Source organism: Hippopotamus amphibius, chromosome 12, assembly GCF_030028045.1.
Source record: "Hippopotamus amphibius kiboko isolate mHipAmp2 chromosome 12, mHipAmp2.hap2, whole genome shotgun sequence".
NCBI classification, from domain to species: Eukaryota; Metazoa; Chordata; class Mammalia; order Artiodactyla; family Hippopotamidae; genus Hippopotamus; species Hippopotamus amphibius.
In genome coordinates this window covers 424,288-439,459 of record NC_080197.1, presented here as the reverse complement: position 1 = coordinate 439,459, position 15,172 = coordinate 424,288, and the positions used below count along the sequence as shown (strand labels likewise).

At 60.9% G+C, this 15,172-nt stretch overlaps 1 protein-coding gene across 1 annotated transcript in view; it reads right to left on the bottom strand.

Annotated features, from left to right (window-relative positions):
- The window catches only part of ZBTB46 (zinc finger and BTB domain containing 46), a 33,972-nt gene extending 19,758 nt beyond the window's left edge, over window positions 1-14,214 (bottom strand). The window contains exons 1-3 of the mRNA XM_057700761.1: window positions 14,131-14,214; window positions 12,906-13,874; window positions 486-770 (exon numbers count right to left, since the gene is read on the bottom strand). Of these exons, the coding sequence (XP_057556744.1) occupies window positions 486-770; window positions 12,906-13,874; window positions 14,131-14,173 (1,297 nt within the window). The 5' untranslated portion in view covers window positions 14,174-14,214. The remainder of the gene's footprint in view (window positions 1-485; window positions 771-12,905; window positions 13,875-14,130) is intronic.
- Between the last annotated feature and the right edge of the window lie 958 nt (window positions 14,215-15,172).

Below are 15,172 nucleotides of genomic sequence, written 5' to 3'. Positions count from 1 at the left end.
CACCCGATCCTTGGGTTACTCGGTCACCAGCTTCCGAGCACGTAGACTTCAGCCGGAGGCATTCAAGGTGTGAACGCAACCCCCAGATCCCTTTTAAACCTCCCGTGCAGCAGCACTGCCGGTGGAGAGCGAGGCCCTGCACCCTGGCCCTCTCCCAGGCCGCGCGGGCCAGCGCGGGCGGGGCGGCCAGCAGAGGGAGCCCGCGCGCCCCGTCCCCTCCCGGGGCTCCCGTCCCAGGCCCCGCACGCCTGGCCCGTGTCAGCTTGATCAGGATTTGGGCTTAGATGCCTCGATTTCAAGTATGAGACGTTGGGACAAGCTGCTTCCCTCCTGGTGGCCCGACAGCCCCCCTCGGGGGCCTCCTCTCCGAAGGCCCGGCGACCACCACGACCCCCGCGCACGCACGCTGACACCCCGGCGCGTCCCATCGGGGCCGAGACACATCGCTCCCGCCAACCCTCAGCACCCCCGCGCGCGGCACTTACGGGACAGGGAGTGGGCGCCCTTGGGCAGGTACTCCAGCAGCAGGGAGCTGTCATCCCCCAGCACGTCGGCCTTGAGGGCCAGCAGGCTGCTCTTACTCACGAGCGCCGCCCGCAGGTTGGCCACCGCGGTGGCCTGGTGCAGCGCGTCGTCCTTCTCGGGGGTGAGGGGGGCACCCAGGTAGCTGCCTTCTCCTCCCAGGAGCCCCTCGTCCACGTGCGTGTAGAGCTCGGGCCTCTCCCCGCGGCTGTCCGAGCTGCCGGCTTCGGCGACGGTCAAGTCCGCGTCTGGGGAGGGAAACACACGTTAGAGACCTCGCAGGCAACTCGAGGACCCGCCGAGCAGCAGGCAGTGAGGCCGGAGCCACAAGCTTCCCGGCGTCAAGCCCAACCCCGTCCTGTCGCGGTCCCATCACAGCGAGGCCTCGTGTGGAGCTCCACCCAGAACCCCGGGGGATCTGCTCCGGGGCTGAGCGTCTGGGTATTTTCACCTCTCAGAGAAGGGGTGACACTCAAAATGGAGCAAAGAGCCCATTTGATCTAACTCTCAGAGAGGCCTCCGCGGCCTCAGACGGCCACGGGTTCTCAGCCGCCACAGCAAAGCACACGCACTGAAACAGATTAACCTGGACTTCACCAAAATTACACCCTTGAAGGCCTCGAAGGACGCCATCAACACAGGGAGGGAATATCTGCAAACCGTGCACTTGACACAAGGTCCTATCCAGACCCCATGAAGGATCTTGAAGCTCCATAAAATGACAAACACCCCAGCTTAAAAGTGCGCAAAGGACTCCAACAGATACTGGCGCAAAGAAGATACACAAATGGCCAGCGGGCAGCGCGCAGCGTTATCCATCATCAGGGAAGCACGGCTCCGCGCCAAGAGGTCCCTCCACGCCCACTGGGACGCCGCAGCCCACGAGGGCCAGCAACACATGGGACCCGGAGCCCCCCAGGCTGCTGGTAAGAATGTAAAATGACGCGGCTGTGGTGCAAGAGCTTGCGGGTCCTCAGAAGGCTGGACACAGAGTTGCCACGCAGCCCAGCGTTTCCACTGGCGGGAGGACACGCAGGAGGGGTAAGACCACGCCCACACTCAGGGCAACAGCACCCGTAACAGTCAGAAGCGGCGCATCTACCAGGGAAGGATAAACAAGGAGTCGTCCACCCACACAGAGGACTGTGACTCAGCCGCAAGAAGGAGGGACGCGCTGGCTCAGGCTACCACGCGGCTGGATCTCGAACACGTTACGTTCAGTGAAAGGGACAAATGGTGTCTGAGTCCACTCACGTGAAATACCTAGAAAAGGAAAATCCCCGGAGACGAAGGAGACTGGGAGTTGCCGGGGCTGGGGGAGGTGGGGGGGCCGTCTTGGGGTGACTGTTAAGCACGCGGGTTTCCTTCTGGGGCAACAAAAATGTTCTAAAGTCGACTGTGGTGACGGCCGCACAGCCCTGTGAAGACACTGAAACCCAGAGCATCACACAGTTTAAATGGGTGAGTTCTCAGCAGTGTGAACTTTCTCTCAGTAAAGCTGCTGCTAACAAGAGGGTCGGCGACAGCCTCGCGCTCAGGGCCGCACAGGCAGGACCAGGAGCCTCCTGCACCGTCTGGGCCACGGAGGCGCCCCCAGGACGGCCGGCACCAGACGGGCCCCGTGGAGAGCTGCGGCCTGGCCAGGGCCCCCCGGGGAACGAGCGGCCAGGCGAGAAATCAAAACCGAACGCGGAAAGCAAGATCCCTGCCGAGACGGAGACCGGTGGGGAGAAGGGGTGGGCGTCCCGTCCCCCTCCCCACGCTGTCCTGGGTGACGGGACAGCAGGCGCCCGGCGGCGGCTCCTCCCACAAACACGTGCTGGGGGGTGAGCAGAGGCTGGCGGGTGGGCCGCAAGCTCACAAACCCAGGACCCGGCCCGCGTGCCAGGTGTGCGTGGTGAGGGCGGCGGGGTCCCGCGGGCACAGGCGCTCCCCCCAGAGACCTGCAGGCCAGGGTGGTGCTGAGCGTCAAGACAGAGACACAGGAGGTTCCAGAAAACTGAACCAAACGTGAAGAGGGTGAGAGCTGGGCGGGCCTCCCCATGAGACGTGGCAGGGACAGAGGGTCCCCTCCAACCCAAAGGGGCTCAGCCCGCTCGCCCCGTGCCAGCCCCCAGAGAGCAGAGCAAATCCATGACTCGGCCACCCTGATGGGTACAAGGGAAACTCAGCCCCAGCCTGCTTCACGATGCACTTTACTTTTTTAAATTAATTAATTAATTAATTAATTAATATATTTACTGGCTGTGTTGGGTCTTCGTTACTGCGCACAGGTTTTCTCTAGTTGTGGAGAGTGGGGGCTACTCTTCATTATGGTGCACAGGCTCCTCATTGCCGTGGCTTCTTTCGTTGTGGAGCATGGGCTCTAGGCACGTGGGCTTCAGTAGTTGCAGCACGTGGGCTCAACAGTTGTGGCTCACGGGCTCTAGAGCGCAGGCTCAATAGGTGTGGTGCGCGGGCCTAGCTGCTCCATGGCATGTGGGATCTTCCCAGGGCAGGGCTCGAACCCGTGTCCCCTGCACTGGCAGGCGGATTCCTTACCACTGCGCCACCAGGGAAGTCCACGATGCTCTTTCTTGTGGAGGAATTTCCTCAAAACTGCGGCACTGGACGGCACAGAGGCCGGAACCAACACCAGCCAATCCACCAGATTCACCCAAAATGCCTCTGACGGTTTCACAAAGCGGTTCAATATTTATTGCAAGAGACTGGATTTCCGACGGTGGTCCTTGGATAGGCGTGCGGATCAGAACCAGAGAGCCAGGGAGGCCAGCGCCGGGAGCCAGGGGCCCAGGCACCTTGGGGACACATGGCCACCGACCCACGTTTGCAAACACCCCCAAACCGGAAGTGCACGTTCGCTCACAAAAGGCGCAGAGGATCTGGGTTTTGGGGTGCGAGGAGAGCCCACCTCAGCAGAGCCCCTCAGGTGCTGGGTGTCCTGGGGGCACTGGGGCCCCGGGGACCAGGCTGAGGGTTCACAGGCTGAGAGTTCACCGCAGGGCAGTGCACCCTGGGTGCCTCCACCTGGACAGGTCTAACCTCTCCCCAGAGATGCGAAAAACTCAGGACACCGTGGAGGCTCATCCAGCTACTGCCCACCGAGGCTCCTGAAGGATATTTTCTTTTTTTCAAACTATTAGCCTTTTTATATTTTTCTGCCAATTCCTCAATGTCACATCAGTACAGACTTTGCATTTCTAGCCACTAAGTGTAGGGATTAAATCAAACTGAAATGAAGGCTTTGCCTCCCTTGGCGCAGGCCCCTGTAACAGACATAAGAGGTTCTGATTCTGGGACTGGGAAGGCCAGGGTATGGGTCCAGCAGGGTCCTGTTCCTGGGGGAGCCTGCTTCCTGGCTCGCGGACGGCCGCCTCCCCGCTGTCCTCACCTCGGTGGGTGTGCAGATGGAGGGCGAGCTCTGACGCGACGCGGAAGCCTCATTTACCCTGACAACTTCCTCTCCGGCCCTGTCTCCACATACAGCCACACCAGGCCTAGGGATTCAACATATGAATTTCGGGGACACAAACATTCAGCCCATGAAAGACTGAAAACGAAAAAACACCAGATTTCAAAACCAAAATTTTAATGACATTATATTAACAAGCTAAGTTCAAACGCTTGTAAAAGAAACCAAGATTAGCCGAAAGATTCCGGCTGCATATGAAAAGCTAAAAGTTGGGTTTGGAAGAAAGATGTCTGGGGTCTGTCGATTGAGAACTGCCGTGAAACTGTGAACCGGTTTCCAGCTGCTGTGAAACAAGGAGGCACGGGAGGGGCCGGTCGCCCTAAAGATGCTCGTTGGCGAGCGGTGAGGGTGCGCAAGGTGGGGGGCGACAGTGGAGGAAATTACAGCTGTCAACTGAAAATCTCCCACGTGAATATTTACAACTCAGGAAAGGTACCAGCGTCCCGGGAATCAAGACCAGACACGCCCGTGAGGCTGTCGGGCCACCCGCGGTCACTCGATGGCCTGAGCTAGAGCCCTCGTGGGTCCAGTGAAGAGCCACACAGCGCGAAGCAGCGCGTGACAGGACACGCGGAAACGCCCCCAGCGCCTGGGTCACCCTCCGTCTCCCAAGCCTGCGCTCGGTCTGCCAGGCACCCGGGTCGAAATTCAAGCCCCCGGTTCTGGAAACAACACCCGGGATATCTTCCGATACAAGGATGACACCACTCACGTGAAACTTGGAAGGAACCGGCCGTCCTGAAGAGGAGGGTCATGAAGGAGACGAGAGAGGGGCTGAGGCTCCGACGTCACCTCGGTGGGCCGGGCGCACGGACAGCACGGCCTCAGGCGCCCCACTGGCCCCGGTGGCTCCTGCGCGCACGGAGACGGCGGGAGTTTCCCAAGAATTTATCGTCCAAGTGAGAAAGCAGAGGAAAGTGCCCAGAAGGAAGAGTGCGCGAGGCCAACCCTGGGCCCCCCAGGTCCTGAGCCTCCTGCAGGGCAGACAGGCTGGGCCTGGCCAGGGGCAGGGGCCAGAGGCGGAGGCTCTGGCCGTGGGGCGGGGGCGCCCGGGGGCACCGGGCAGGCGCCAGGAGAGAAAGCAGGCCCTTCCCAGGCCCTTCCAGACCACAGCTTGACTTCAAAAGGAGAGATTTAAGATGATGAGGTCAAAAATGAAATTCTACAAACAGAATAGGAAGTTGAAAGCGATATTTACATTGCAAAAAATCCTCTCATAGATAAGGAGTTTGATGTTACGTAAAACCACAAAATAGGCTCTTACTAGATTCGTGTTATCCAAAAGCTAAAACCATTCCAAATACTCTTGGTGTGTGTGTGGCGGGGACCAATACAGACATCCCACCCGTCAGCAGTAGCGACGGCTTTTCTTTACAACTTGACATTCACAGGTTAAACTCAGACTCTTTTGTGCTGCTTTCAGGTGGACTCCAGCTGGAGCCGGGAGAGCTGGGAGGCCAGGCTCGGACCTGAGCCTCAGCCACCATGTGTGACAGGACCGTCCCCAAGTCCCCTCCAGGCAGGGCCGCCTCCTGAGCGAGGACCCCAGGGGCCGAGACCAGGGCTCCTTCCTTCAGCTGCACGAGCTCACCCTTCAGGTGAGGACCCTGAAAACTCCTCAGCTAGCATTCTGCTCTGAACAGCCTTTTGTGGCAAACAGGCTCAGTGACTTAGGAAAACCCTAAAATGGTGATGATAAAACTGACAAACCAGAGGCCGGAGGAGCTGCCAACCGAGCTGCCTGGGCGCGGCTGTCCGCTGCGGGGCGGTGGGCCCCGTCCAGGCCGCCTGGTGATGCCGCAGGGGGCTTCCTAGGGCAGCAGAGACCACGGCAGCACTGCTAGGGCCTGGACAGGGAGACCGGCCACCAAGACAAGGGACAGAGTGTGTGCAGCCACTCACACACACGTGTGACAGCGGGAAAGTCCCCACGCTGACCGCCCAGGGCAGCGGAAAAGGCGCTCAGGGCTTCTGCCACAGGCCGACCTCTTTTTAATACATGAGGCAACCGGACCAAAAATATCAACATCTAACTGTTCTGAATGTAAAGCTTGATTCTAGAGCAGAAAGGGGTTTTGGGGGGAGGGGTCCTTCTTTCCATAAATGATACATGATAACATTTTGAAAATTTCACTCACAATCCTCAGCTGAAAAGCAGAAAAGAGATTATAATGAAAATAAGCAGAATTTCTAAACAGTTAAATTCGACGATGCTGTGTGAGCTGCAAAGTGGGGAGTAAACAGGTGACAGAGCAGAAGGGAGAGTCTCCAGGGCCTGGGGCGGGGGGCGCGGGCCGCCCTCACGAGGAGGGCCTGGGCGCACAGCCTGGTCGAAAGCCGGCATTGGGTCCCTAAGATTTCCCCAGATCGCCACGATTCTCAAAGATGCTCCTGAGCTGTCTCTGAGAGGCTTCCCGCAGACGCCCCAGCCCAGCCTGCCACCTCTCGTCCGCGGGACAGGCACCCCGCGAGCAAACGGCCACAAGGCGAGACCCCTGGATGCGTGGACACCACGGCGCTGAGGCCGCCCTCCCGGGAGACTCCGCCCTCCCGAGTTACAGCTCAAACCAGACCTCAGTCCGAACTTTACTAGCTCTCACACACGACGCAAAATAAAGTTCAAAAAACTGTAATTATGCACTTTGTCCAACATTTACCTTCTCACTTTATGCGTCTAAGGTGTATTATTTCTTAAGCGTCGTGCTTCTTTATCCAAGTTAAAATCAGTTACCTCATTTTCTCTAACTACCAAAAAGTGTTTACTTCATACAAGAAATTCTATTTAATTAAAAAAATATATGTATGGTTAGCTACGTAGTTCCATGGACAGTGGTATCAGAACAGCTGGACACCACATGCAGAAGGTGACCGTGCGGGCGGCCCCTCGCCGGCCACATGCACAGCTCAGCGTGCGTCCCAGGCCTGCTGTCACACCCAGTCCTGCAGGGGAACCACAGGAGAAATCTTTGCGACCTTAGGCAAAGGTTCCTTGGACTAGACCCAAATAGCTTGAACCACACAAAAAAAGTCCACATCCTGTACTTCATCAAAATTTAAAATGTGTACACTCTTCAAAAGACACTGTTACAGGAAAACACGGGCCAAAGGCTGAGAGAGAATGTTTCAGGGTCCAACCTGATGAAGGACCTGCCCCCAGGCCACGCGGAGGACGCTCCACTCAGCAGAGGACGCTTCCCCAGGAAGAGCGGCGGGTGGCAACTGGGAAACGCCACTCATGCTCAGAGCGGGGCCCCGCAGCGCGACCCGGCAGCGCGACCCGGCAGCGCGACCCGGCAGCGCGACCCCGCAGCGCGACCCCGCAGCGCGACCCTGCAGCGTGACCCCGCAGCATGACCCCGCAGCGCGACCCCGGCAGCGCAGGGTGCCAGACGGCCCAGCCCTCAAACCCGCCACCACGCACCGCCCTGAGCCGAGGCTGCTCAAAGGAAGATGGGGAGGCCGGTGACCCGCCCAGAAGATGCTCAGAAAACTATAAGGAGGTGCCCCCGTGCCCTCCAGAAAGGCTAAGGTTTAAAAACACGCGTGTACAGCACATGCGCCCCTGGCTTCTCACACACAAGCCACCCACGGCCAGCAGCGCAGTCCTGGGAGGAACCGACACGGATCACACACACACGCCTCCTGCGGTGCTCGCGGCAGCCTGACCGTAACAGCCGGAAATCACCCAAGGAACCCGAACAGCCGTCGGCAGGCGTGTTACAGCAGAGAACGGGGTACCGTTCGGCAGTGAAAGGATGACCTGCGGACGCACGTGGCGGCCTGGGCACACCCTGAGCGCACGCTGGAAATCCCGGCCACGGGCAGATCACAGGCTCCCGGAGCTACCGCGGGGCCAGGCCTGTGGACATGTCGCCGTCAGCTTCCCGGTTGTGACGCGGATGCGTCAGCTGCCTAACAGGCACACAGGCGCTCTCTGCCTTATTCCTTCCAAGTGACTAAACCTGCACCATCTCAGAATGAACATACACACACAGCACAGCGCATGCTGCTATGCTGTGCTGGCGGGGGGGCGTCCAGAGGCTGAGGGGCGTCCTGAGGGGGCGTCTGCCGTCCGAAGGCATGTGCACGGAGTGGGCACCCAGCGTCAGAAATGGGGGCTCTGGCGAGAGGCCGGCCCAAGCGCTGGGATGAAGCCCGGGTGCCGGCTGCCCGCGCAGGACGCACCGAGGACGAGGTGCATGTGGGCGACGAGACGCGTAAACGCGTAAACACAGCGACACATCGGCAGGTGGAGAATCTCCGCGGCGGCGGGCCCACTCTCGCAGGGAGAGACAGCAGGTTATTCCAGCGCTGCACTTGAAATCTGTGCCGTTTATAGCTTATCACACCCAAAACAACAGGAAAAGGGGCGGCGGTTTTCGCCAAAACACCTCCTTATTAGCTATGTGCCCAGACGGCCCTCAGGTGTCCAGGTCCTAATCTCTGAGACCGTGACCATGTCACCTTGCGTGGCAAAAGGGACTATGCAGGCGCGATGGGAGACCACCTTAACCATCCGGGGGTCCCTGTCCACACAAGGGCCCATCTCAGAGGAACAGGGAGGCGGGACGGCCAGAGCCCGCGAAGGGGATGCGGCACCAGAGCGGAGGTCCAGGTGACAAGGGGCCAGGAGCCAAGGACCGTGGCGCCTCTGGACGCTGGAAAAGGCCGGACCTCTCCCCTGAGCCCCCAGAAGGACCCAGCCCCGCGGACCCTCCGTAGACTCCGGGGCAAGAGGTGGTACAGCCGGGCTGCTGCCACAGCAGCAGCAGGAAGTGGACACGCCCCTGGAAGCAGCTCTAGGTCCACACCAAAAACACGCCCGGGGCACCCCGGCAGCCAGGCCCGTCCAGGTCAGGACAGAGCCCGCGGCTCAGGGAGGGGCCGGCACACAGAGGCCCACTCCGGACGCGCCGCCCGGGGAGGCGTGGGGGTCCGGGGGGTGGCTCACGCCCCCCTTGCCGGCTGAACAGCTGGGGTTTGACTTTCTCGTATGTATGTTCTGCACCCACTTTTTAAAAGTTTGAAAAGAGCAGTAGCATAAAAGTTTTCAAATGAACAGTTAAAAATTACGCTCACAATTCCTTTTAAAATCTCCATTTAAATGTAAGATTCCAAGCTGTGCTTTTAAGTGTGTATATGTATGTAACTACACGTATATACAGCAAATACAACACGTACAAGCCTCTCCCTGGGCGTTTCAGCCAAACCGGAGCCTCCTGTCCCTGGGGGGCGGGTGCTGAGGGCCCCGGTCCCCACCCAGTCGCGTCCCTGCCTCGGTGCCGAACACCAGAAGAAACACACACGTGGCTGAAGAGGACAAAAGCCCTCAAATTCAAGTCAAACAGGACCCAGCGGGCTGTCGGCGTGGCTGCGAACCTGCCCGGAGGCAGCAGAGGCAGTGGGGGGAAATGAACCGCAGAGAAACCACCAGACGGGCTGCCAGCGGGGGCCCCCGGCCAGGCCGCCCTCCCATCCCTCTGTCCCGAGGGCAGCCCTGGGGGTCCCGAGAGTGGCCGCTGGCCGCGCCCACCCGTCGCCTCCCGGGGGCCCCGCCTTCTCCTAACTTCCCCAGACCCAGACCCTCCAGCTCTTCCTCAGGGTGGGGGTCGGGGGTGGCCCCCGGGGAACCGCCTCGGCTGCCACATCCAGCATGATGAGAGAGCTCAGGGCTCCGTCCTCATGAACTGCATCTTCTAGAGAGTCCAGGAGCCTCCATCTCATTAGAAAAGAAGCGCTGTGGGCCACGCAGCAAGGCCACAGAGCCGAGGATCTCCGGTGCCCGTGGTGATTCGGGAGCACGGCCTCGGGCCAGGGCTAGGCCGCCAGAGGGGCACAGCCCGAGGGTCTCAGGACCGAGCTCAGCCCTCCACCAGGCCTCCTCCCCAGAGATCCCGCTCCCCTGGGCCAGCAGGAGGCCCCCACCCCGCCTCCCTTCTCAGCAGCAAGTCCTCCCCACATTCCCAGCCGAAAGCCCCACGTAGACCACTGCTGAGGTGCTGGGACAGCGGCTGCCCTAACCACAGCCCTGCGGTCAGGGAGAACGGATTCCGGGCAATCCGGCCTGTTCCTGAAGGGAAAGCAAAGCGTCTGAGGGTCCAGCCGAGGAAGGGGCCGCCGGCCTGGACCTGCTTGTCGGCTCTGCTTCAGTCCCAGGTTCAGTCCCAGCGTTGAGCTCCGAAGGGCTGGGCCCTGGCCGCACAGGGTGGCGGCTGCAAGCTTAGAGCAGCCGCCGGAGCCTCCGGGGGCCACCTGCACCCCCGAACCTGCGCTGTCGTTTCAACGCGCTTCAGAATCCCAGGGTGCGCCCTCACGGAGGCTCAGGTATCAAGGGTCCCTTCACAAGACCCACACGCTTTATTCCAGCTCAGAACTGTATTTCTGCAGATCCTTTCCGCAACGTGGGTGGGGCGCTGGGAGGGGGCACCTGGGCTCTCCCGGCACCAGCTTCTGAACTAGTGGCTGCAAACCCGCCTCATGGAAGGCTGACAGCCTTGGCATCGGAGACGAGCGAGGGAGGCGGGCGCGGGCAGACACCGTGCGCCTGGCCTGTGTCCACCGTACCTGCATATTTAAATGCTGTTTCCCACGGCTGTAACCCGGAGGCACATTTCAACGGATGTTTTCTCGGAAGCTGCTGGGTTGAAAGCACGTGGCTGCCTGCTTGGAAGAATCCCTCTTACACGTGAACAGGCCCCAGAGTCCCCGGAGCTGAGGTGGGACAACATGGGACAGGGCCGCAGTCCTGCTGCGGGGCTGAGCATCTGAGCATCTTCGCCAAGCACCCCGAAGGACCAGCAGGAACTGCCTGACACGTGCCTCTGGGAAAGGGCCACTGGTCCTATAAATGGGATGAGAATAAAAAAAATGCTCCCCTCTAAGATGTAATAAATCTTTACTGAAATCAAACTCTCCTCCACTGGCAAGCACAAGCATGCCTGCGAACCCCAGCCCAGGGCCGGGGCGGAGGAACAAACGGCCACCGTGATGGGCAGAGCCGTCCCCCGCAAGCCCACACCTCGGGTCCTTGTCTTAGCAACTCAGGGGAATCTCGCAGTTGCCTTGGTAACCCGAGGGATTTCAGACACGAGCAAGAGCACACCAGCCGAAATCACTTGTTGGAGTCTAAAAACACCTTCTGCTCGACAACTGCACTTAAAACATCAAACCCACGGGCTTAAGGAGGGTCCTGGTTCTTCACATTTTCACGGGCTCCCCCCTCTCGAGGCCTCCAGCCCCGCAGCCCGCCAGACGCCCCGTGACCCAGCAGGTAGAGGACAGGAGGGGAAGGCTCTGCGGCCCTGACCCCCCAGAAGGTTCCTTAAGTCTGTCCCTGTGGACGCTGCTCTCCAGGCTTTCGTCAGAGCTAAAGGGACATGCAGTTGTCACCGAGGCAGCAGACACGGACACGCACTGCGCCGGCCGCTAGCAGGGAGTCCGGTGGCCTTTCCGCCAGCTCAGAAACTTAGCCTGCTTCTTAGTCAGTTCAGCCAAACTCCAGCGGTTCTGGTGGGCTTCCCGTAAGGGACACTGGCCATGTCGCAACCAGGGGTGGGGGCTGCCGGCATCCAGCGGGCAGAGGCCAGGGCACTGCGGACGTCCTACAGCGCCCAGAATCATGCCGCCAAGGGGGCGACGCCGGTGAGACCAGCACGGACTGAACCTGCAGGAGCCGGGCCGGCGCTCGCGGCCGGGAACACGCAGCCCTGAGAATGGGGACCCATAAGAAAGGCTACGGCGTCTCCCGGGGGGCACGAGGAGGCTCTGGAGACAGAGAGTCGTGATGTATTTAACGCCACCACACTTAAAAATGGGTAAAGGGGTGAAGTTCATGACACGCATGTTTTACCACGATCACCAAGCTAGTTATCCAGGAGCCCCGGGGTTGCCCTCCCGACCCCAGCACAGGCCTCGCGCTGGTGACGTGGTTCAGGGACCATGCCCGCGGCTCGCTGCCTGCCGTCCACCTCCGCGCCCCCACTGATTTCCAGCCTCCTTCCTGGAGGGGCCTCCCCGACGTGGCCACTTGCTAAGAAGCCTCCATCCGGTTCTGCACCAGCCCCTGTCCCACCAAAGCCCTCCTGACCCCGAACGCAGCCCTCGTGGCCCCACTGCCGCTCAGGAAAGCTCGGTGCAGCCGTAATGATCGCATGCTCGGCACCGGGAAGAGGGCCCGGCATCTAGAAGACATTTCACTTGTTTACTAGCCTGGCAGACGGATAAAACCATCTTCCAGGAGGAGAGAACCAGCGTCCCCAAAGCTAAGCTAAGAGCCCTTGTGGCGGACGGACTCGGGGTCCAGGAGAGGCTCCCCCACCTCTGTGGTAACGCCCGCCGGAACCCTGGAAACCACGTGTGTCGGAAATGCCCCTCGGGAGGCGCTCGTGCGGCCACAAGCCCTCACGTCGCCCGGCACGAAAGATGAGCGCGACACGGACCCGACTGGAGCCCGCACGCCTGGCCTGGCCTTCCCTCCACCGGCTCACTCCACTTCATGCGCTTTTTCACCTTTTTAACAAGTAATGTTTAAATCTTTAAAAATTCAGTTCTCCCAACCGGTGCTTACGAGGGGCGCCCCCACGGGAGAGCAGCAGCCGCGGCCCCCCAGGCGTCTCCCCGCTTTTCCTGCTCCGGACCCCACAGCTTCAGAAAAGCCCCACCCGAGAGCCTCTGCGTGCCGGTGGCCCCGGCGTGGCTGCGGGGACGCGTCGCCTGCGTTCCCTGTGCTCACACAGATTTACTACGAAAGGGGGGTCGGGCGGGAAGCCACCAGCGTGAGCCCGGAGAGGTGCCACTGTACGGACAAGGCGAGCGGCCCCGGGCAAAACGAGGGGCCGCCGGCACACAGTGCCTCTGGCCGCCCGTGACCCCAGGGCGCCTGAGCCCGGCCTGAAACACACAGAAGGCTTACTTGAGTGGCGGCTGCTGAACGGCCAGCCGGACACGGGGAGGAAAGACGGCAGCGGCGAGCTGGCCCGGCTGTCGCCCTCCACCTGCTGCGTGATGTGCCGGACCGTGTCTTTGTTCTTCCTATTCTTCCTCCGGCCCGTGGGCTGCCAGCCGTCCCCTGCGGCCTGCTCCGAGAAGGAGTTCTGGACGGCCCCGTCCCCGGAGGAGGGGGGCTCGCTCCCCCCGCAGTGAGCCGGCGACAGCTGCTCCTCCTTGATGTGCAGGGGCCCGTAGCCCACGTCGCCGGGCCACAGCGGCTGCGAGGAGAGGTCATCGGGGCCGTCGGCCTTGGGCTCCTGGTCCTCCTTCCCATAGCTGCTCCCGCCCTCGTGGCAGCTGGCGATGGCCGAGTCCCCGGAAGAGTTGGCGGGGCTCGTGCGCCGGGCCAGCCACGGAGAAATGCTCCTTCCGGCCATTACGGCCGAGATGAGGGCGTCCGCGCCGCTGCCGGGCGGGGCGCCCACCTCGAACTCCGAGAGCTCGTCCGAGGCATCCGGCTTGATGCTGATGTCCAGGGCGGCCTTGATGAAGTCGTGGCAGGCCTGCACGATGTCCGTCATCTGCAGGAAGCTGGCCGCCGACATCACCTCGATGACGTTCCTGCTGGTGAGGGCCAGGTGGGCCGAGTACATGAAGTCGATGATGGCCTTGAAGCCCTGGGCCGTGACGATGTCCAGGTGCGTGACCGTGGCCTGGTCGGACGTCTTCTGCACCTGGCAGTAGAGCGTCTTGAAGTAGCGGCTGCTGCCAAGCAGGACGTTCTTGTGGGCCTTGAAGACCTTGCCTTCGACCACCACGCACGCGTCGCACAGGACGCCGTGCTGCCTCTGCTCGTTGAGCTCACGCAGCAGGTGCCGGTAGTGGGACGCGATTTCCATATCTTCCTTCCGGTTGTTCATCTGGGATCCCGGGGTGGCCTCTTCTATGGACTCTGTGGGGCGAGAACGGAAGAGTTACCCGCGCAGTCGACACACGCCGCGGAAGTCGGGAGGCTGCGTGGAGGGCGGCCGCCGGGCACAGGGCACTCAACGGCGGCACCTGAACCAGCATCTGGTTCGAGGCTCACCTCCGTCGTTGAGCACACGGAGCTCTGAACAGAATCCTACAGGCTGCAGCCAACCCTCCGAGCAAACAAATATTCCAGAAAGGAGGGGAACGCCCATCCTTAGTTGAAGCGACTTTCTTACCCAAACAGAAAATCCAGCTTAAGTAACCCAGGTGCACCTTCATCCTCACCCTTGAAGAAGCAACCTTTACTGTGTACAGCAGAAACTAACATAACATTGTAAAGCAATTACACTCTAATAAAGATGGAAAAAAAAAAAAAAGCAACAACAAACAAACAAAACCCACAGGGCAGTAGGGCCTGACGTCCACAGCCTCAGCCCCTCAAACTCCCAAACTCCAGCCCAAACCAGCTCCAGAGGGAGGAAGCCCCGTGTGACCAGCTCAGGCCCCAGGGAGGTGTCCAGTAGGGGGAGGGACCCCAGGTGGCGAGTACCCCCTTCGCGGTCCCGAGCGCCCCGTCACATGGTGCTCTCCTCAGACTCGTTTCCCAGCCCTTCGCCGCCCCCAGAGTTTCCCGGGGCCACCCGACCGGGCTGCCGAAACAACAGAACTCAGTGCCGCCCAGACCAGAGGCCAGAGCCCGAGGCCACGGTGCTGGCAGGGCTCCCTCTGAAGGCTCCGCGGGACGCGTCCGGCCTCTGTCAGCATCCGTGGTGACCAGCCATCCTCAGTGTCCTCGGCTTGTGGCAGCGTCACCCACGTCTGCCTCTGCTGTCACACGGCCGTCTACCTGCATGCGTGTCTGTTGCAGTGTCCCCTCCTACAAGGACACGGTCATACCAGATTAGGTCCCTCCTACCTCAGTACAAGTCACATCCAGGCTAGGTCATGTTCTGAGACGCTGGGGGCTAGGACTTCACTGTATGAAATCTGGGGCCACCGTCCCCACGTATGGCTTCCTGGGGAAGACAGGTCTTCCCTGTGGAACACACCATCTTCCAGCCGGTCAAAGGTGGGGACGTCCAGCCGCCGTTCCCATGGGGGGCAGGGCGGAGGGCGGGGCCACCTCATTTGTGCAGGATCTTCCTTTAGATTCACAGGACATTTCCCAGCATCACCCGAGGTCACCTGGAAAAGCCCACCGTCCTCAGGCTGGGAGGACGGGCCTTTCACTCCCTCGCGGCCCTCGAGGGCCCACCCAGCAGCATCCCCGCCAGGCAC